Source organism: Maylandia zebra, linkage group LG17 (assembly GCF_041146795.1).
Source record: "Maylandia zebra isolate NMK-2024a linkage group LG17, Mzebra_GT3a, whole genome shotgun sequence".
Lineage (NCBI taxonomy): Eukaryota > Metazoa > Chordata > Actinopteri > Cichliformes > Cichlidae > Maylandia > Maylandia zebra.
Window position 1 is genome coordinate 2,069,700 of NC_135183.1, and position 23,020 is coordinate 2,092,719.

Genomic DNA, 23,020 nt, shown 5'->3' on the forward strand with positions numbered 1-23,020 from the left:
ACACAGATCTTTCTGCTCTGGAGGTTTGTGCTGCGTCTCTCTCTAACATACATTTACAAAGCTGCACAAAAGTCTGTCATGACTCTTGTTTATTCAGATCCTCATATTTTTGTGTTGCTTTGCTTCCATATTCAGAACTTCTTCAACATGCTGAAATTTATTTATTATTTATTAAACAAATTAATTATTGAATTGCGTGATAAATATATTATATTATTATTATATTATTAATACTAATATTTATTTTCTTTCACATCTAATGTACAATGTCATTCATTTACGTGTTTAGTTACTTATGTATTAATTTTACTTACTTATTTGTGCTGTTTCTCCACATGTGTGGATTTTCTTTGAGAGACTGAAATTATAGATACAAACGGTGTGTAACTGTGTGTAACTGTGTGCTCATTTAAATGAGCACAACGGCAGGAAAAGGGAATAATCGCGGGTTATAGGAACTTCCCATTCCTTGCAGAAATATTGCATTTTGGAGTCACGTATTCACACTCCAGCCCAGCAGGTGGCGGTAATACAATAAAATGTTGAATGTCAACCGCCTAAAAAAAGAACTCGAGCCAATATTGACAGGTCGTTGCCTGCAACACTGATGTGAGCGCTGTAAAGGTGTCGGGACATTAGCAGAAAGAACACCGACGTGTCTTTAACAGAAACTCGCCTCCGCTCCTTTAAACAAAATGCTGAGCATGTGTCCGATAACAAGCCTTTTATTTTGAATGCTCTGACCGGACGTTGTGTTTTTTACTACCGGAAGCCTTTTCGTGTTTAGGCCACACTGGATGCAAAAGGCACGAATTTTGGGTGCAGAAACGTTAGCTTCTGTTAGTTTCATGAATGTGAGAATAAAAATAGAAACGGAACCGTGGAACTAAACACACATGGATCCCAACCGTATAATCCAGGCTCTGAAGGGAACCATCGACCCCAACCTGAGGATAGCGGCAGAAAATGAACTCAATCAGGTGGGTGAGCTAAATAGTTTTTGGTTTGCTTGTTTTCTTTTTTCGTTCGAGCCGAGGAGGGCTGCTGGTGTTTGTGGAGGATGGCGGACCGTGTTTTGGGGCTTGCGCTCGGCTTTACCTGGTTAACGTTCAGATGCATATATTAGGCCTAAGATCAGCATTTAGTCTAACCGGTACCCCGACAGTCACTGCGGCAGCTGCCCTGGAGAACAATAGCAGGCAGTTCTGACAGCCATCACGAGCTGACGGTCAGCAGCGGGGCTTCCCAAACTTTCTCATGTCAGCACTGGAGTTCAGGACTTCCTCCAGTCCTCTGTTGTTGCTCCTGCCTTCAATGGCCGAATAATAAAAAGGATCGCAATATTTGGCGATTGAGAGCTTTGCTGAGTTACCCAGAATGATGCAGAAACCCACTAATGTTTATGCTGTGTTATTTTAACGCTGGCTGCATCATGACTGAAACTTGAATTGGTAAATCTTAAATGGGTTTGAGCTGTGGGCATTCACACTGTGTAATAACTCCTTATTTAATTACACATGCATTGTGTGATTATATAAGCTTTACATCGAAGCTCTAAACCCCCCGTTTATCAACTATCACCTGCTGGGCAATCCTCGTTTTTTTAAAGGAAAAGAAATCATCGTATCTTCTTCTGTCCTCTTTTTCTTTCTCCATCTCTGAGATCGCACATTACTTTGTGTTGTTTTTCTTTCTCGGAAACGGATCTATTGCACTGTTAGTTTGCAAAGCTATACAGAAAAGGTTGGTGTGTTTGTTGAAGTTTCATTTTAATTTGTCTGCAATTTCAAAAGAAATAACTGTGATAAGTCTTCGATGTCACAACTTTGACATCTTCCTGGATGAATTCATGGCAGGCATAAGATGTACTTCAGGATGCAGAAGACCGAGTAAGACAAAAAGTATTTAACTCCAAATCTTGGAAATGGGGAGCTGGCCGGAGAGGAGGTGGAGAACAACAGAAGGTTTGATGTGGGATTGGAAAGTTTACAAAGGCCAGAATACATTCACTGACCAACAGCTGAGAATTGCAATCCTCTAGAAAACATCTGTCTAGGATCCAATATTCTCTTGCGAGTGGACCATGAATGGACTTTGACAGAAGTACAAATGGTAATAAAATAATAATAATAATAATCAATCTCGCACTGTTCAAGACAGAAATGTTAGATGGCGCCAAATTATAAAAACAGTTAGACTGTATATACTGTGATGAAGTGACGCGACAATAAGTACTGATGGCCTGCAGTGTCTGTGGGGTGCTGCAGCTGCATGAGTGGGCCAATAAAAGAGAATCACACCACTAATGCACATAGACCTGCACAGCACAGTCTTTGCATGCGCAGGCTGCAGTCAGCAAAACAGGTAGAATTTTCATATCAGTGTTATTTTCACTCATTCACTCACACTTTCCTCTTTATCCTTTGTCTTTGCAGTTTAAGTGCCTTTACCGGTCACACAGTTACACACTGGTGAATGCTTCAGAGGCCATTTTTAAGAGCTGCAGCTTTGGCATCTTACATTTCATTTCCAAAAACTTTGGGTTTAAAAATGTTTTAATATTGTTTTGAATACATACGAAATTTTGAAGCTGTCCATCTGTCTGTGTTTCAGTCCTACAAGATCATTAATTTCGCCCCTACCCTGCTTCAGATCATTGTGTCGGAGCAGGTAGAGTTTCCTGTTCGCCAAGCAGGTAAGATGCTAACTGGTTTTGGTCACTCTGTTTCCATCATTATTTAGTAGTTAGAAAAATAGCACTGACCTGCTGAGAGAGACTGTTGTATGAGTATGTCTAAAACTAGCTGCCATGGCCTCCCATTTGGGAAGCACTTCACTAGTAAGTATTTGGAGTAGCAGAAGTGTGTCGGAGTGTGTCGGGGTTTTACACCAAACTTGAAAGGTTAAAGATTTGGATCTGCACGTGTGGTTTCTCAGCCTTAAGAAAATATTAGATATCAACAGGCACTGTGTGTTGGCCCTGCGACAGACTGGCGACCTGTCCAGGGTGTACCTCCGCCTCTTGCCCTATGACAGCTGGGATAGGCTCCAGCGCCCCCCGCGACCCTGAAAAGGATAAGCGGAAGTGAATGGATGGATGGATGGATCAACAGACCAGTGTTTTAAATGGAGTCTTTGTGATTTGTAGAAGCACATAAATAAATGAACAGTGTGAAACTACATTAGCTATATGACCTGTGTGATGATGGTCTGATTGTCTTGGTGTGTGTAGCTGCAATCTACCTGAAGAACATGGTGAGTCAGTACTGGCAGGACAGGGAACCATCTGTCGGGGAGGTTGTCTTTCCCTTCAACATCCATGAGAACGACCGGCAGCAGATCAGAGATCAGATCTTGGAGGGTATCATCCGCTGTCCAGAGTCCATACGGTACATGCACATGTGCATACACCTGCTCACTCAGGACAGCTTTTCCCCTTCTCTTAGATCTTAACCTATTTCAACCATTAAAAGCCCTTTGAATAGTGCCCACGACATGATAGTGACGCCACATATTGTTTTCTTTTTTCTGTAGTGCCCAGTTGACCATGTGTTTGCGAGCCATCATCAAGCATGACTTCCCCGGCCGCTGGACTGCCATTGTGGACAAGATCAATATGTACCTGCAGTCTCCAAACAGCGGCAGCTGGTATGGAACCCTGCTGGCTCTCTACCAGCTGGTCAAAACATACGAGTAAGTAACCTGTTCATGTTCAGCCCACCCACCAATCACGTCTGGAGAGCAGAACGTGAACGTGAACTTCTGAAATCCTTTATTTGAAAAGATAGTGAAATTGAGGTCAGGGCCCCTTTTTAAGAGTGATATGTGTGCAAAAGAAAAATTGAGTCTTAGGCCAGCGGCCCCCATCCTTTTTTGAGCCACGGACCAGTTTAATGTCAGGCAATGTTTTCACGCTGCGGCCTTTAAGGTGTCGCGGATAAATACGACAAAATAAAATCCTACGACTGAGACAAAAACTGGTATTTTGTAAATATAATAATAAAGATGAATTCACTGTGTAACTTTATTAGCAGCGTCCTCCTGAAATGCTGAAATCCTGAAACAACATGGAGAGTAACATCCTCCTCTCTGCCCCTTAATGCTCCCTGGTCACTATGGTAACATGTAACTATTTCTTTCAAAATAAGACACATGACTACAACACAGGAAAAGACCCAGGGAAGCTGAGTTAACGATAAAAACCCCGAAAACCATAAATTTCACACCAGAGCCTCAAGTCTCGCGGCCCGGTACCGAACGACTCACAGACCAGTACCGGACCGTGGCCCGGGGGTTGGGGACCACATGACTTTTTTAAAGTTCATCTGGCATGAAGCTGAAGTTTTATAAGAATCAGCAGTTTTAATCTGACGGCCATGAAGGATCTGAATATGGACTGTAGGCTGGATACTTTTTGGTGACCTCATAAATATTGATGTAGAAAAAGATTTCTGAAATTTGTCGAAAGCAGACTGTGGATTTTCAGGCTTGTCATCTGCGTATTTGCCTGTAACACGTGTTACATTAAAAATCCAAGTTACAGGAGCAGTGATCATATCAGCACTGAGGCGAAGGAGGGACAGTTTACTGTAGACCATCGTGTGGTTTATCGAGGTAAACGCAAATTAGTTTTTACAGTTCTGAATATTTGGTGGAGAACATATAAAATTGGAGATACTGTGTTGTTAGACAACGAGTATATAAAGCAAATTCCCAGCGTGAAAGCATTCCAAACTGATTCCCGAAGGAAGTGATGTAGGTACGTTTTGAAGGCTTTCCAGAACTCGGATGCTTTTCCTGGATGTTTGCAAGAGATAACCAATAGAAATATGATTTCTGTTGTCTAATTTTGATGATGAAATTTGGGATTAATCTGTGTTTTTCCTCTCCCCAACATACAGGCTGTGTCTTTAGCATTGAGATCTCTGGAAATGACTAATGCAAACCAAGGCTTGTTCTGTTTTAAAAACACTTTCAGAACATTGAAACTTTAAATGTCACAGTGGGGCTAGTCATTTTTGTCCTTATCTGTAGCAAAGCTAGCAACCAACTAAATCGCTTCATTTGAGGTGCATTATAAATCTAGTGGAAGCCCGGCTTATGAAGACCCCATTTAATGAAGAATTCACGTTACGAAGGCCTGTGGTACGGCAAAATGCCCGCGTAACGAAGTAGATAAAACAGAAAATATTAAAAAATTAAATAAAATTCCATAATGTTATGTACACGTATACGTACATATGTATGCTTTCTTCAACCTCCTCCTTCGTCTTCAGCCAGCATCGCCTCACTCAAAAGGCGATGGAAAAAGGTGCTTTGCCTTAAGAAAAATTGATTCACGAAAGACCCTCTGGAACGAATTAATTTCGTAAGTCGGGGTTCCACTGTATTAATTATTTTACAATTAGTAAAAATGTGCAGCTAGTTACAGTTTACATCTTTGTGCCAGAAAATATAACATTACAGTATGGAAGCCCGTTTCTGCCGCTAAAAAAAAGGATCCATAACTCGAAATTTCGAGTTATTAACTGTGACGTCTTTTCCTTGTCACCCGGAAGCTGAAGCCCTCAGGCACAAATGCTACAGCTAAGCTGTATTACATCCAGTCGTGAATGCACAGATTGCTGAGTGTTTTCAGCCTGGCTTCAAAAATGATGAAATCCTTGTGTTATTGGCTGAATCACATGGTGTTACTATCAGCAGACGTACTTGCAAAAGCGCCAGTTTTGAGTGCGCGTTGCTCTGCGCCATATGCTTCCGGGTAACAAGAAAGTGACCTCATTCACGTAGATTACTGATTGGCAGAGCTAACTTGAAATTTTTAGTTATTAACTCGAAATTTGGAGAAATATAAGTCGAAATTTCGAGTTATGGATATTTGTCTTTTTTTTGTTTGGGTGTTTTTTAGTGGCGCGCTTCCATATTACAGTGTAATGTCATTTAAAGAAATTCTCTCAGACCAGCAAGGCATTATAGAGACAGAAGCAGATAAGGCACTCTCTGCTTCAGTCTAACAGCTGAAGGAGAATGACGTCTACAACCTGAAGCACGTTCTGATTTGAACTGAGATCATTTAGTAAGTATCACGCATGTGTGTGCTTCAGGTACAGGAAAGCAGATGAGAGGGAGCCGTTGCTTGCAGCCATGCAGATCTTCCTGCCCAGGATTCAACAACTCATCAGCCAGCTTCTGGTTGATGCCACAATCTTTTCAGTCCTCATTCAGAAACAGATCCTGAAGATCTTCCATGCTCTTGTACAGGTGTGTGCACGTGTGTGTGCACGTGTGTGTGCACGTGTGTGTGCACGTGTGTGTGCACGTGTGTGAGCTTTTTTTCAGATGTTTTCATGTGCTAAAAAGCCAGACACTGAAACTTTGAAATGTCTCATGTCAAAACATGTAGTTGTAGTTGTTGACACATGTAGCTCTAAATTGATATGTTTCCTTCAGTTGTCTTATGCTGAGCTTACAGAATGTGACTGTGGCCAGACTGAATGCTAAGAGGGTGAGAGGGACTACAGTCCTGCACCTTTTTATTCCTAATTACACACTTTTCAATGTGCCCTAAACTCCACTACACTGGTACAAACAGCAGCAGTTGCTGTTTATTCAGATTAACTGTCGTCGTCCGCTGATGTGACTTATGTATTAAGGAAAGGCTCAGAGATGCTTTCAGAAAGTAGACAGGTGGTCGTAATGGAAAGGAGTAAGAACGTACTTCTTCTTTCTTGCAGTATTCGCTGCCTCTCCAGCTGATCAACAACACAGTGATGACTCAGTGGATGGAAATACTCCGAGCCATAATGGACCGAGACATCCCAGCTGTAAGATCCCGAATCATATAGACACAATGTGATTTAACAAATCCAACAGTATGTGACGTCTTGATGCATTCTCAATCATCTAGATAAGGAAATCCCAAAAAGTTGACTCTGTTCATCTGCACGTAGCGTTTTCAGTGGTCACTCGTCCAAGTGACGTCTTCAGTCTCTGACTGCAGGTTTCCCCAATCTTATAAACAGTACATTTGCATAATGACTGAAACCAGGACCACTAGTGAACAATAGGCTGTGAGGTCAGTTTATGAGCTGACCTCACAGTTTCTTGATCATTTTCACATTACGGATCATTAATATGCAAATTTCCAGATGAACAGAATCAACTTTTACATGGTAAATCCTTTTAAGGTTTGGGATTTTATTTTCAAAACTTGTGTATTGCACTTTAATTCTAGTCACAGAATGATCATTAAAGTACTAGCATGCTTATTCTATGCGCTTTCAGCCCTTTATCTGCCTCGCATTACCAATCAGCCCAGCATGGATGCTTGTGGACTGTGGGAGAGTCACACAGACACAGAGAAACCAGCAAACGTTTTGTGCTGAACATTTGTTTTAATAAAAAAAAGTCTATAATGAACTTTTTTTTTAATTAAGTCCAAACAAACCACATTCATTTGGTTTCATATTACACAATCTTACAATTACACACGTGAGCCTGAACTGTTAGAAGCTTACTTCTGCTGAGACATTCAGTTATTGTGAGAGCTGAGTGGCACAAAACGGCATCATCAGTACAGAAACGTTTTTCCACTGACACAAGTGCTCCACAGTGTAGTTAAAAACCCCGTAAATAAAGGTTTCTATACTATTTCTAGACGCACGGATTAAAATTCTAATGAATGTGTTCTTCACGAGGACCTAGTGCTGACCATACAGTGTGTTTGTTAGGAGACACTGGAGGTGGATGAGGATGACCGTCCTGAGCTGGCGTGGTGGAAGTGTAAAAAGTGGGCGTTGCGCATCATCACGCGACTGTTTGAACGGTGAGTCCAGAAATGCTGTTAAATCATTACCGAGCAGATTTGGGTTTGGCAGAAAGACCTTTTCAGCATTCCTGTATTTCTGATGTGAATCACAGATATGGAAGCCCAGGAAACGTGACAAAAGAGTACTACGAGTTTGCAGATTTTTTCCTGAAGACATATGCAGTGGGGATCCAGCAGGTAAATATGTGTCACTGAGTCTGTTTGAGTTATAGGGAATGTCCGGTAAATAACACTCTGACTTTGATCTTTAATGTAGATTCTGTAGTTGATACGTATCTTTGTGGTATTTGTGCGTTACAGTCAGTAAACATGCACTCTTGTTGTTTTACGTGCTAATTGGCTTTGTTCCTCAGCATGACAGCAACAGGTTAACTCAAGAGCTCTTCAATATCTACTTGAAAATGCTATTTTATATTAGGTGCATTCCAAATTCAAGGTTATGTGATATTCATAAGGCGTTTATGCTGTGCCTAAAGGCAGACAAAAGAACATCTCCTAGATTAAAGGATGGTCGTAACAACCGGAGAGTCCAACGCTAACAACATGACTGGGAGCTGAGAAACTTTTATTAGTGAAGAATTCTGTGCAAGTAAAGACTCTACAGACTCTACCTGAAATGTCTGAAGGATATTTTCGGAGGGAAAAGTGAAGAACCGCTCTGGACTTGCTTGAACTTCAGAGGGAGCTGGAGACTTGGATGACTGCCCAAGAGAGACGGGAAAATATGAGAATCCCTGGTATTGCAAAACAGAACCTTGAACCTTGAACAGGCGGAAGATAACTTCCTTGCCATGGTGTTTTTGGAAAACATTAAGAGAGAGGTTGGAAATTCCTGAGATAACGAGTTTGAAAATAGAGCACATGAAAGTTTGGCTTCACAGCCCGACTGAGCCACGAGCGCCCAGCCCCGGACGCCGAGAACCACCAATGCGCCGGCGGCTGAGAGCATCAGCCACCAGCAGGGAGTGTGGTGGGGGGTCCCCACAGATGGGGGGTCCTGAGATGTTCCCAGAGGGGCAGTCTGCCCCCAGAGCCAGGAGATGTTGCCCTCTGCTCTGGGGTGGAGACAAGCAGACCACCCCCGGTCCTGCAGCAGCAGGGAGCATCCCAGACGCCAACTCCTCCCCTCAGCCCCCCACCCCCCAACAGAGAACGGGGGTGTGAAGATCGCAGCAGCGTATTTTACACTGACCAAGCCAGATGAGTCTGCCTGTTGCTGTCTTTACCAAGTCATGCTGGTGATGCTGCCGGCTCTGCATTGCTGGGACAGGCTGAAACGTTTGTCCGCAGTTGCTCTGCTTCGACATCTGCAGTGTTGTTGTTTTCAGATGAACAGAATCAACTTTTGGGGATTTGCTTACCTGGAGTATTGAGCAAACATCAAGACTAACAGTTTGTTGCAACTAATCCTATGAGCGACGGTGGTTATTCATCCTGTGCGGTGTGTTATCCATCCAGGTCTTGCTGAAGGTGGTGGACCAGTACCGACAGAAGCAGTATGTTACTCCTCAGGTCCTACAGCAGTGCCTCAACTACCTCAACCAGGGTCTGTCACACTCACTGACCTGGAAACAGATGAAGCCGCACATGCAGGTAGGACATGCATGAAGGAATATGATCTTTGCCTGTTCCTGATCGGACCAGACCCTCTTATTCAGTTTAGAGCGATCTGAATTTAGTTTCACCAAATACTTAAAGGTACTATTCCACCAAAAATGTCAGGAACTTTAGAGAGGAGTCCTTCGGACTCAGTTCAAAGTTGACTTTATTAAAGAGTAACGAATGGATGCTGACTGAAAGTTGTTCTGTCTGTGATTTCATCATTTAATCATTCACATAGTTACAAATTTCTGCCCTACTTTTTCCACTCTGGTCATTTTTATTGTCTATTTATTTTAATAAAGCCAGTCTTATTTCTCCCTCTTGAATCATCTTTAATCTCATTAATATTATGAAGATTTTGTTTCATGTAGACCATATGCCAGGAGGTCATCTTTCCTCTTATGTGCTACAAAGACGAGGACGAGAAACTATGGCAAGAGGATCCATATGAGTATATCCGTATGAAGTTCAGTAAGTGTTCAAGTATCCTGGTATTAGGGTTGTAATGATACTAGAGTTTTAGTCTTGAATTACTTGTGCACACTCTGGAGTCTCTGCTTAGTGTTGCTGTGGTTCCCCTACTGCTCTGCACAGGAACAGGGGGTCCCCATGTGTCTGTAATCTGCAGATTGCAAAGGCAACAACAGCATATCTGAGTTTGGAGTTTGCCTACCAAAGAAACCCAAAACCCTAAAAGTGAAACTGAGAGAAAGTCATTTTTGGCCATTGCTATAACATTGAGCGGTGAAGGTGAGTGCATGTCATGTCTGGGAATATGTTATTTTTGAGAGTATCCATCTTTGTATCTAGACCTCTATGATGACCATGCTCTCCCAGTCACTGCTGCCCAGAGCCTGCTGTGTAAAGCTGCACGCAAGAGGAAAGAGGTGAGCGGGGGGGGGGCATGATAGCGCACATCCACAGGAACCAGAGTGCTTGTACACAGTATGTGGCAACTAGCCCTTTGCCCAGGGATATTGATATTATATTATAGTTTATTCCACCACATGAAAAAAGGGCTCTTTCTCTTTTCCTGCCAGTGTATTTTATTTTTATTACCACAAGCCACAAGCTTTAGTTTCTGCACACAGATCTTGTAAATGTAATCTGCAGGATGTCCTGTATTCATTTTACAGGTCCTGCCTCAAATGATGGAGTTCTGCCATCGTATCCTGATGGAGCCCTCTGCTGATCCTTGCAGGACGGATGGAGCGCTGCACTGCATCGGAGCTCTGGCTGAGCTCTTACTAAAGGTACACAGAGACAAGCACAGGAACTCTAACGAGCACTTTTATCAAGTAATCAGCTTCAAGATTCGCTGCATTTCTGCATGTCTGGTCCTACAGAAGCGGCTGTACAGGGAGCAAATGGAGCTGATGCTTCAGAACTACGTCTTCCCCTTGCTTAACTCTCCTTTGGGTTACCTGCGTGCCAGGGTGAGTGAACCTTCCTCCCTCCTTGGTAGAGCAGTGTAAGAGTGTCATGATGGCTAATAATGTGTCACCACTGAATGAATAATGTGGGTGCAGTTTAATCCTGTATGTATAATTTTCACCCTGTGTTTATTTCATAAAACTAAAAAAACCATATTATGTCCAGTTAAGGTATTTGAGTTCTATATTAAATTGAACTGCGTGTACAAACTCATCATTTAGGTTTAGGACCTAAACTGGAATAATTCCAGTTTATTTGAATCATGTATTCCAGTGGCTATTGAAACTAATGAAAAGTATGCAATAACCACTGGTAGGGCATATATTCATTAAATGAAACTTAAAGATGACCTTTTTTTGAGGAATTATTTACATTATTTACAAGCTGCACTAGAAGCTGATGTGGACTAGTGCTGTACTGCTTTCACAAATTTGACCAAGGTGGAAATTGTATGGATGCTGTACAAACTTGGGATACTCTCCTTTGTTAGTCCTGCTGGGTGTTGCACTCCTTCAGTCCGCTGCGTTTCCATGACGAGCTGGTGCTGAGGAATGCTGTGGAGTTGGTCAAACAGGATCTGATAGATGACAAAGAGATGCCTGTCAAGGTGGAGGCTGCCATCGCTCTGCAGACGCTGGTCAGCAACCAGGAACAAGGTCTGTGGAGGACAGCTGATTCACTCCTGTGTGTTAAAGCTGACATTTGTACAATGCACCTTACCAGCTTGACTGAAATCAGAATCAGTCCCATCACAGGGTTGTGAAAATGAATGTTTTGAGGGAGGTATTAGCAGGAAGTTATAATAACTTTGAAAAGTAACGTGATATTGGCTTCGATTTTTCAGATTTTTTTTTCTTGTAAATTTCTCTCGTTTTTCAAGTTTGGTTTTATTTTCTTTCCCATCACAGGCCCAAGCTTCTATTTAAAAATAATGTGTGTGTAAGAAAGGAGACATGGGTATTCCTTTAAGTAGGGATTAGAGACTGGTTGTCATTGTAGTAGTAGAAGCACTTATGAATATTGGTAGAACATAAACACTGATAAGTGCAAATATGATCATCTCCCATACACAGATTTAGTCTCATTTTCTCACTCAATCTTTTCTCATTATAAAGCCAAGCTGTACATCAGGCCTTACATTCGGCAAGTCATGCAGGAGCTTCTGCATGTGGTCAGAGAAACGGAGAACGATGACCTGACCAACGTCATTCAGAAAATGATCTGCGAGTACAACCAGGAAGTGGCCGTCATCGCTGTAGACATGACACAGAACCTGGTAGGACGACAACACACACTTATTTTGTAGCTTAATCAGGTATTAAGGAAGCATGCAGCATCCAGGTGTGTGTGTGTGTGTGTGTGTGTGTGTGTGTGTGTGTGTGTGTGTGTGTGTGTGTGTGTGTGTGTGTGTGTGTGTGTGTGTGTGTGTGTGTGTGTGTGTGTGTGTGTGTGTGTGTGTGTGTGTGTGTGTGTGTGTGTGTGTGTGGGTGGGTTTGTTTTTCTTCTCCTGAGTAAGACACAGATGAAGCTACTTTTAGGTTAAGTTAGTTTTATTTTAAGTTTAGCTGTGATCTGGGGTAAAACTCGTGAAAAACATCAGGGCAAGGTAAGAGTTAAGATTAATGTGGATGTCCACAAAATGAATCAAGGTCAGTGAAGTGATGGGAAACACCACTGTGTGTGTTCGGCAGGCAGAGATCTTCACAAGAGTTCTACAGAGTGAGGAGTACGAGGAGAACGAAGATAAGACTGTCATGGCTCTTGGTATCCTCAGTACAATTGACACCATCCTCACCGTAATGGAAGACCACAAAGAGGTCTGAGGCGCACACAGCAAGAAGTATTTGAATTTGGGACAGTGGTGAATGTAATATTTGACGCATTATTTCTTTTCATCTCTCAGATCACACAGCAGCTAGAGGGGATCTGTTTGCAGGTGATTGGCCTGGTCTTGCAGAAACCCATCATAGGTATGGCAGGTGTGTGTGCACGGGCAGTCCAAAGAGTGTGTTTTGTTTTGTTTTTTGGCGGGGGGCGGGGCCTCCCTTTTCAAATTCTGTCGTCCTCCACATTTTCACACTTTTCCCTCGTCCTAGATATTGCAAGTGTTCCAAATTTTGTTAATGAATTAATTTTGTTATTTCAAGTAAATACATTCCTTGCTATCTTTATCAAGAGCCACAGTGATCTCTAGATTATTTTTCCATGTCTACTCAAAGGGAAGCAGTCTCATACACTGGTGTCACGTTTTATCTCCTGCATTTAATGGAAATATGTGTAGAGATTGCATGTTCATGCTGAGTGGTCTGTAAACAGCACCGAGAGGACTCTGTTTCCTGTTAGTGGTGTTGGATTGTCTTTCTCTTGTATCTCAACGATGTGGCAGAATATCATTGTCATTCTTTAACCACTGCAGAATTCTATGAGGAGATCCTGTCACTGGCGTTTGGCCTTACCTGTCAGACCATCTCCCCCCAGATGTGGCAGCTGTTAGGCGTCCTGTATGAGGTCTTCCAGCATGACTGCTTTGATTACTTCACAGGTATGTCCTACACCCAGTTTCATCTCCACTAACTCTTGACTGTATGTGGTATTTTCCTCCTAGATATGTGCAGAAGTTGTATTTGTGTTGTTTTGTCCATAAATTTTCAAATTATATAAAATACGTCTGCTTAAGTTCCTTCTAAACGTGTTATTTAACCTAATTAACCGTCTGCAGCTGCCCAGAAATTCAGTTTACTGTGTCCAACAGGAAATAGAGGAAATTATCCCCCCTGAGAGGCAGAAACAAGCACATATTTCACACGTTTAAAATATTAATCATAAAACAGTTTTTTGTTATCACAATAGCTGTGAAACCACAAATTGGTAACAACAAAAAAAGTGACATGTAGCCACATTAAGACAGTGACACATCAGCCTATTACCATATTTATTAAAGAAATACACATTTGTGTTTTGTAAGTTTGACTGCTGTGTTGGAGTTTTTACACGTCTGTGAAAACCCCAGACAGCTGCAGATGATTCAAATGATTTTTGTGTGAATACACAGAGGTTGTGTCACATAGTTCCAAGAATATGAAACATAAATGATTAATAATAAAACTCTTGATTCATGTTGGGTAAAGCTTATATGAAAACACTGTTGGAGTTCAAAGTATGAATTGTGTTTATGTCACAGATATGATGCCGCTTTTGCACAACTACGTTACTGTGGACACGGACATGCTTCTGTCCAGTCCGAAGCACTTAGAGGTCATCTACAGCATGTGCAAAAAGGTCTGGCTCCAGATGTGTTGAACTGTGGTTCACAGAAATATCATCAGGAACAAACATGCAGCTTTTTTCCAATGTTGTTGCTGCATTGTGACCAGTAAGCCTTTTTGTTTAAGGTATTGTCCATGGATTCGGGCGAGGATGCAGAGTGTCATGCAGCCAAACTGTTGGAGGTTATCATCCTGCAGTGCAAAGGCAGAGGCATTGACCAGGTCAGGTGCAGCTCTGTACCTTTATTTTCCACTTATCACACAGCCAGCACCGTTTCCTTTATTTCTAACGTCCTGCAGCCAGAACACTGAAGTGTCGCTAAGTGTTTCTCTCTGTCGGTGTAATTATGCCCAAAGCTGGGAAGCCAGAGTCATGCCAGTTTGTTCACCTGCATGTTTCAAGCACACTGTGCTTCAAACCACATGTTGCTGACATTCTGAGGAAACAGTGCAATGTTTTCTGCTCTTTTGTTTCTACAGTGCATCCCTCTTTTCGTGGAGGCAGTGCTTGAGCGTTTGATGCGGGGGGTGAAATCCAGTGAGCTGAGGACAATGTGTCTCCAGGTTGCCATTGCTGCTCTCTACTACAATCCAGCCCTGCTCATCCATACGATGGACAACATGCACTTTCCACACAACCCGCAGCCCATAACCACACACTTCATCAACCAGTGGATGAATGACACTGAATTCTTCTTGGGGTAAGGCAGCAAAGAGAGTCCTTTGATGCTAACTACTGAGTTAGGGTAGAGAAATTCTGGATCAATGTTCTCTTGTGATTTTAAAAATTTCATGTTGTGAAGTTTTTGAGTGAAGCTGTGATTGCTATGAAGGGAGGGACAGTTTAATTCAGTTTTATTGCTTTATATATTTATTTATATTGTGATGTAAAGATCCTGCAGCAATAACAAGAAAGTCCAGACGGTTTGACGAGTTGGAGAAAGAAGTAGTTTTCCTGTGGCTCTATATCAGGAAGATTTATGTTTTCATTTTAAACACAAATTAAATAAATTCGACAGCTAATCAGTGAGAAATGTTGATCACTGAACCATAGAGACACCGTGTCATAGATTTAGAACTGTTTGGATCTGTTTTTCTGAGCTTTGAGCAAAGCCAGACTGTTTTCCACCTACTTCCAGTCTAGCATCACTGTAACTCCAGCTCTGTAATGGGCACCCACATACCAACAGGTGTTCTTTCATGAATTCTTTTAATTAACAGATGACAGTTTAATTTGTGTGAACACTCAGAAACTGCCTTGTTCTGATTCACTCTACAGACTCCATGACCGTAAGATGTGCATCATCGGACTGAGTGTGCTAATCGAGCTTCCTAGCCGGCCAGCAGTGCTGGATGCAGTGGCTGCCCAGATTGTCCCCTCCATTCTCCTCCTTTTCCTGGGCCTCAAGCACATTAATGCCTCCCGCCTAATCAACAAACCAGAGCTGCTTGCCCGTGCAGGGGCTCAAGACGAAGACCAGAATGGTGAGAATAGAGCAGAAAGCAGGAGGTTGGCACCAACAACAGAAGAAAGAGTCAGTCAAATTAGCCACTGAACTCACCAGCGCTGAGTGTAAATTAGCTGCACTATGTTTCTCACTCTCTGCTCTACTTTGCTTCGGTTAAAAATAAAGGAATTGGGTCCTTAAACCTTCTCTACCTCTGGTGGGTCACACTCATAAATGTATTTGCTGTTATTGTTGTGATTGAGGCGTCATTCTTTTATTCGGACATGTAAATATTTTGATTCGAGTGTATTAGTTTTCTCTTAACTGGGTTGTCAAAAAAATTGATGCTAAAAATTAATATTGAATTCAGATACTCATTTGCAACAATATCGATATCAACTGTGCCGTCTTTGCCCCTCCAGCTGCACACAGCTGCACACAGCTGCACACAGCAGTCAGACAAACAGCTCCTCCCCTCACTAACAGCTGAAGTAGTTTTTCAAGAGGTCAGTAAAGCTCACGGTTCAACAACAACGAAGGAAACGGTTATCATGAATGTTAACTTGACCGGTGCACATTTTAACATTTAATGTATTTAAAATGTGTTTCTTATTTAGTTGTAGCCAGCTGTGTGGTCAGTTTTAAAATGCAGGCAGTGACTGCATGTGTTCAGTGAGCGTTCTGAATAACCTGGGGTATTATTTAAATATTTAAATGTTAGGTATTTTGCTGTTTGGCCTTTGTTTTTATTAGTAAGTTCTAAAATATTGAAATCATTTGTCAAATGAAAACCAGCACAGCTGTTAACGGAAGCTGAGCGGGAGGTCGAGGCACGGTGTGCCGGGAGTGCGGTGTTCCCCCTGGCTCTAGTGGGCCGCGACCTCCCGGTCAGCTTCGAGCTGGTGGGTAACAGACGTCTCCGAAAACGTCGGAGCACTTTTGCAAATATGTGATGTCTTGATAAACTGAGCAGATATTTGAAGTTTACACAGCTACATTCACGGCTGAAAATATGTTAAAAGTTTATTTTGTGACCCAGAAAGAGAAACATTAAAACTAAGAAGCTGCTGCCACTTTTGGAAACTGGAATTGGCTGGGCCACGCTATGAATTCTGGGATAGGTTGGGCCACAAAGGATAGCAACTTGGCCTTCAAATGTGACCTGCAAAGGATGTGACCTATTTTACGAGATCTTGCAAGAGTAACTCGACATGATCTTCATGTGTTTTTTTTCTCCACTGTCCCTTGCAGGGCTCCATATTTAACCACTTCAAAGCTAAAGATCCAATGTTACCAAAAAATAAAAAATAATCCTGATTGTGTGGAAATACATAAAAGACTAAGCTGACTATAACTGTCAGCTTCTTTAGAGATTTCAGCAGCAACTAGTACAATGTCTCATTAGACTGCACTGTGCTACCAGGTTTCCTACCGGCCTAGCTTGTAATTTTGTAATAGCTACAGACTAAAGGTTACATTACACCCTTACAAAAAGATGCTGTGGTATTCTTTCACATAGGAAAACTCTTGGGAAGATCCTGTTCACAAAGTTGCTTTGGTGTCAGAACCATAAGCAGTTGGTCTGTTGACCACGACCCACCTATAGTGACTCCCCTCTTCTGGGCCAGCACTAGTTTGTGAGCCAGTCCCCAAATCAAACTGTACGCTGAAAATAATCTCTCTTTAAATCCTGGTACCTCACTCTAAATGGCTGTGTTTGTTTACGGCAGAGGAGATTCCTAGTGATGAAGATGAGGTGAATGAGAATTGTAACACCATGCAGCAGCAGTCCAGCATGCCAGCAGGCCAAGGAGGCGATGATGATGACGACGATGAAGATGACTATTGGGATGACGATGGTTTTGAGGGAACGCCTCTGGAGGAGTACAGCACGCCTCTGGACTACGACAATGGAGAGGACGAGTATCAGTTCTTCACGTCTGCCCTGCTCAGTAGGTCATCATTCACGTGTTAGAGAGAACCTTACTGTTTGTTTCCGGGACACTGGGAGCAGATCTTCGGGTCCTTTAGGAAGCAGCATGGTGCTTCATGGACCGGGCTCATTCAGGTGCAACCAAGATCTAGGAAGTTTCGAGAAAGGGTCAACAGCGTGGCCCCTTCTTCAAACCATCTGTGTGTAGTTTTTGTGCTGCTGTTAGAGAATATTGTTGACTTGGAGGTGGGTGATGCTTCTTAGTTGTCTCACTTTCACTCCCCTACTCGTCCACGCCCTGCTTGCAGTGACTGTGGTGCACTACAGTTTGAGGCCCACTGCCTCTCCTTTTATACCATTTTATTCTTTACTTAAATATTTATTTGTTCACTCACTGTGACAAATACAAGACATTATCGTAACCTTCAGAAACCAGCCTATTGCAACTGCATGTTTACATTCTTGCTCTGATTGGATTCGTTGAAGTTGAAACTTTTTAATATCACATACAAAAACATTGCAGTGGGATCAGTTCATTGCTCTGCTGTATTTATGCTGTTATTTTTCCACATAGTTTGGTAACGAAACAGGATAAACACAGATGGGACAGTCCTTGACAAAAATGTGATTCTCAGTAACTTTTTTGTAAAGCAGTATAACCCATTTATAGCAGCATATAACGCCTGCAAAAAGATAGATTGCATGTCTCCCTGGAAGCCCTAAAGATTAGTTGGAAAACTTATCAGAGGGCAGTTAAGGCCGATAAACACTCCTACTTTTCTCAACTTATTTCGGCCAACTCTCATAACCCTCGTGTTTTATACAATACTATAAATTCTGTACTTAACTTGGAGGGTTATGACCTGTTGCCGTCCTCTGAGGCTATGTGCAATAAGTTTATTACCTTGTGGACAAGATTGCTAGCCTGAGGCCTCTGATCCCACCTATTGTTGAGCCGGCCATGTATGCTCCTTGCTCAAGCCTATTCTCTGCTTTTGCACCGATTTCTCTGCGTGATTTAGAGGAGTTGGTGCTACATGCTAAGCCCTGTGGCTCCCCGAACGATGTTGTTACTCCCCGCTTTCTCCAAAAAGTATTTCCCATCATTGGACCTTATATCCTGAAAATTATCAATACTAGTCTGTTAACCGGTCAAGTTCCTAGTGGGTTTAAACATGCAGTCATACACCCCTTACTTAAGAAACCTGGCCTTGATAGTTCTATTATGTCAAATTTTAAACCTCCAAGCTTCCCCTTTTAAGCAAGATCTTGGAGAGGATTGTACATACCCAGCTGTTGGATTATTTGAATGACTCGCAACTGTCTTCCAATCTGGTTTTAAGCCCTTTCACAGCACAGAGACAGCTCTTGTTAAAGTTATGAATGACATTCTTGTTGCTACTGATCCTGGTAAATATGCTGTGCTTGTGTTATTGGACATGACAGCTGCATTTGACACAGTGGACCACGACCTGCTGATCTCCTGCTTACACCACTGTGTGGGAATTTCTGATTTGGCATTGACATGGATAAAATCATATCTTTCCGAAAGTAGTTTTTGTGTCAAGCTGGGGCTGGCCGCTTCCTCTGTGGCCCCTCTGCTTTGGGGTGTGCCCCAGGGACCTATCCTTGGGCCATTACTTTTCTCGCTGTATTTACTCCCCCTTGGTGCGATTTTTCGTAAACACGGAGTGTCATTTCATTTGTATGCCGATGACTGTCAGCTTTACTTACCTTTTAGTCATTTGGATACCTCCCCATGTCAATCACTGCTTGACTGTCTTAGCGATATTAAATTATGGATGGCAAATAATTTTTTGAATTTTAATGGTCGCCCACATCACTCTACTGATTCTCAAGATGTTGATTTTGGTGATTTGACCTCTCATCTGAAAAGTTCAGTCACTAATCTTGGTGTTAAACTTGATTCTGCGCTTACTTTTGAAGGTCATGTAAATAGGGTGGTGAAATCAGCTTTTTATCACCTCAGACGCCTGTCGAAGATTAAGCCTTTCCTTTCCAACCCCAATTTGGAAACTCTTATTCGTGCTTTTATCAGCTCACGTCTGGACTATTGTAATTCCCTTTTAAAAGGGGTCGGGTCGGGCACCTTGTCACGGCTGCAGTTAGTGCAAAATGCGGCGGCGCGATTTTTAACCGGTAGTAGGAAATTCGATCACATCACTCCGGTTCTGGCTTCCTTGCATTGGCTTCCCATTGATTTTAGGGTTCGTTTTAAGGTCCTTTTATTGGTTTTTACATCTTTAAATGGTCTGGCTCCTGTCTACTTCTCTGACTTGCTGAAGCCACATGTTCCTCCTCGCTCGCTCCGTTCAGCTGAGCAGCTGCTGCTGTCGGTCGCTAAGTCGCGGCTGAAATGCAGAGGAGACAGAGCGTTTTCAATTGCGGATCCGATGCTCTGGAATAACCTTCCCCTCCAAATTAGACAAGCGTCATCAGTGCAGGTCTTTAAGTCCAGATTGAAAACCTATTTTTATTCCCTGGCTTTTAACTCTGTAGGAAACTGACACCTTCTTATTTATTTTATTGTATGTAATGATTTGATGGTATTTTTAATTTGGTTGTTGTTTTGATCGGTGTTGTTCAGCACTTTGGTCTGCCTGGTGTGTTCGTAAAGTGCTATACAAATAAAACGATGATGATGCATGAAACCACCGTGACACTAGAGCTGTGCTGTGTGTTTGTCTGTGTCTGTAGGGGTCCAGAGTACTGATCCAGCATGGTACCATTGTTTGACGGCTGCGCTCAGCGATGACCAGAAAAAACAGCTTCAGGAGATCTACAGCATCTCACAGCAGAGGAGGAGCACTGCAACTAAGGGCCAATGGTGAGAGACGACATGAGGAGAGAAGTTAGAAAGACGGGAAGAAACATGCTGAAAAAATTGTAATTGACTCGGTGCATGCATTACCGCATCCAGGGGTCCGGTTCAGCTGTTCAGCTGTTCTGGCCGTTTGCTTAAGCCCACGGTCCTGGACTACAGGGAGTGCAGAATTATTAGGCAAATGAGTATTTTGTCCACATCATCCTCTTCATGCATGTTGTCTTACTCCAAGCTGTATAGGCTCGAAAGCCTGCTACCAATTAAGCATATTAGGTGATGTGCATCTCTGTAATGAGAAGGGGTGTGGTCTAATGACATCAACACCCTATATCAGGTGTGCATAATTATTAGGCAACATCCCTTCCTTTGGCAAAATGGGTCAAAAGAAGGACTTGACAGGCTCAGAAAAGTCAAAAATAGTGAGATATCTTGCAGAGGGATGCAGCAGTCTCAAAATTGCAAAGCTTCTGAAGCGTGATCATCGAACAATCAAGCGTTTCATTCAAAATAGTCAACAGGGTCGCAAGAAGCATGTGGAAAAACCAAGGTGCAAAATAACTGCCCATGAACTGAGAAAAGTCAAGCGTGCAGCTGCCAAGATGCCACTTGCCACCAGTTTGGCCATATTTCAGAGCTGCAACATCACTGGAGTGCCCAAAAGCACAAGGTGTGCAATACTCAGAGACATGGCCAAGGTAAGAAAGGCTGAAAGACGACCACCACTGAACAAGACACACAAGCTGAAACGTCAAGACTGGGCCAAGAAATATCTCAAGACTGGTTTTTCTAAGGTTTTATGGACTGATGAAATGAGAGTGAGTCTTGATGAGCCAGATGGATGGGCCCGTGGCTGGATTGGTAAAGGGCAGAGAGCTCCAGTCCGACTCAGACGCCAGCAAGGTGGAGGTGGAGTACTGGTTTGGGCTGGTATCATCAAAGATGAGCTTGCGGGGCCTTTTCGGGTTGAGGATGGAGTCAAGCTCAACTCCCAGTCCTACTGCCAGTTTCTGGAAGACACCTTCTTCAAGCAGTGGTACAGGAAGAAGTCTGCATCCTTCAAGAAAAACATGATTTTCATGCAGGACAATGCTCCATCACACGCGTCCAAGTACTCCACAGCGTGGCTGCAAGAAAGGGTATAAAAGAAGAAAAACTAATGACATGGCCTCCTTGTTCACCTGATCTGAACCCCATTGAGAACCTGTGGTCCATCATCAAATGTGAGATTTACAAGGAGGGAAAACAGTACACCTCTCTGAACAGTGTCTGGGAGGCTGTGGTTGCTGCTGCACGCAATGTTGATGGTGAACAGATCAAAACACTGACAGAATCCATGGATGGCAGGCTTTTGAGTGTCCTTGCAAAGAAAGGTGGCTATATTGGTCGCTGATTTGTTTTTGTTTTGTTTTTGAATGTCAGAAATGTATATTTGTGAATGTGGAGATGTTATATTGGTTTCACTGGTAAAAATAAATAATTGAAATGGGTATATATTTGTTTTTTGTTAAGTTGCCTAATAATTCTGCACAGTAATAGTCACCTGCACACACAGATATCCCCCTAAAATAGCTAAAACTAAAAACAAACTAAAAACTACTTCCAAAAACATTCAGCTTTGATATTAATGAGTTTTTTGGGTTCATTGAGAACATGGTTGTTGTTCAATAATAAAATTATTCCTCAAAAATACAACTTTCCTAATAATTCTGCACTCCCTGTAGTAAGAGACCCTACTGGGTGTTTGCAGAGGGGCAGACCACTAGGGGGCTCCATTCACACCCAGTGAGAAGGGAAGGAGAGGGCTAATGTGTTTGCCGCCTTGTGAGTTCAGTTGTGTGAAGCCGAGATTCAGCGTGTTAGTTCAAAATGTGTTAGCACCAGTCACAATTGCAGTGTTGGCGGCCATGGTCTTTCCACACTCGCCACAGCTGGGGATTGAAACTAGGTCGCTCTAGAGCCCTGAGCTTTTCCACACACAGCATCAGGACACGGCACTGACAGTGGGCTATTTTAGCAATCTCTTATCAAAAGCCTCCAACGAATTTAACAAGCAAAAACAGTAGAAAATAAGTCATTCAGTTTACAAATCTTGTGGGTTTTGTCGTAGCAGAGGGAGAAGGATGCAGTTTTAAACGCGTCGCTCAATCCTGAGCCGAGTTTCATCTTGTGTTTTCAGAGCACTGAAGAAACAGATGGGCTGCAGAATCAGGAGAGGGGTCAAAGAAGAGAAACGCTGCTCTGAGCTGAAGTGTACTTCAGTTCAATCTGAACGATGTCAGTCTACATCCAACCATATCTGAACAGATCCCACCAGAACCAGAGTTTCAGTAGACCTGGATGGAGTAGCAGGGGCTGGTTTCAAATCACAATAACTGCTGATTTGCTGCACTGCTTCAGACCCCCACTGGAATAATGCTTTCACTGGGACAGGTCCACCGGCCTGTGAGTGTGTGACGGTGTCTCTGTGTATACTTGAGGAAAAGATCTGCATTATAAATATAAATGTTCTTGACCAGCACAATTCACAAAATATTTTGTACAGTGCAGTGCTTTAATTTGTAACTAAGTCAGTTGTGTTTTGTGTTTGTCTCTCAGCGAAAGTGTAAAAAACAAAACAATAAAACTGCGTCGGAGTGTTTTTGTATGTACTCTAAGAGCCTCTTT

The 23,020-nt window shown here is 42.6% G+C and overlaps 1 protein-coding gene across 2 annotated transcripts; it reads left to right on the forward strand.

Moving 5' to 3' along the window:
- Window positions 1-583: 583 nt before the first annotated feature.
- On the forward strand, window positions 584-23,000 carry ipo8 (importin 8). Of its 2 annotated transcripts, none has more exons than XM_004570891.2 (25): window positions 584-980; window positions 2,614-2,695; window positions 3,233-3,389; window positions 3,535-3,693; window positions 6,105-6,261; window positions 6,735-6,824; window positions 7,731-7,825; window positions 7,921-8,005; window positions 9,287-9,421; window positions 9,802-9,901; window positions 10,241-10,317; window positions 10,567-10,683; window positions 10,777-10,866; window positions 11,355-11,520; window positions 11,980-12,140; window positions 12,556-12,681; window positions 12,768-12,843; window positions 13,281-13,406; window positions 14,046-14,143; window positions 14,257-14,352; window positions 14,611-14,831; window positions 15,410-15,615; window positions 17,309-17,530; window positions 20,230-20,359; window positions 22,533-23,000. In XM_004570891.2, coding segments are annotated over exons 1-25 (3,057 nt in total). In that variant the 5' UTR covers window positions 584-896; the 3' UTR covers window positions 22,534-23,000. The 2 variants fall into 2 exon arrangements, with proteins under 2 accessions (XP_004570948.1, XP_004570949.1); XM_004570892.2 differs by having other exon boundaries at window positions 12,768-12,834.
- Window positions 23,001-23,020: the final 20 nt, after the last annotated feature.

Bases quoted from the DNA above. Each gene is read 5' to 3' on its own strand.
- ipo8 (XM_004570891.2), top strand. From the start codon at position 897: ATGGATCCCAACCGTATAATCCAGGCTCTGAAGGGAACCATCGACCCC. The intron at 9,422-9,801 runs GTAGGACATGCA...TGTTTCATGTAG, and splicing joins AGATGAAGCCGCACATGCAG to ACCATATGCCAGGAGGTCAT. The intron at 14,353-14,610 runs GTCAGGTGCAGC...TTGTTTCTACAG, and splicing joins AAGGCAGAGGCATTGACCAG to TGCATCCCTCTTTTCGTGGA.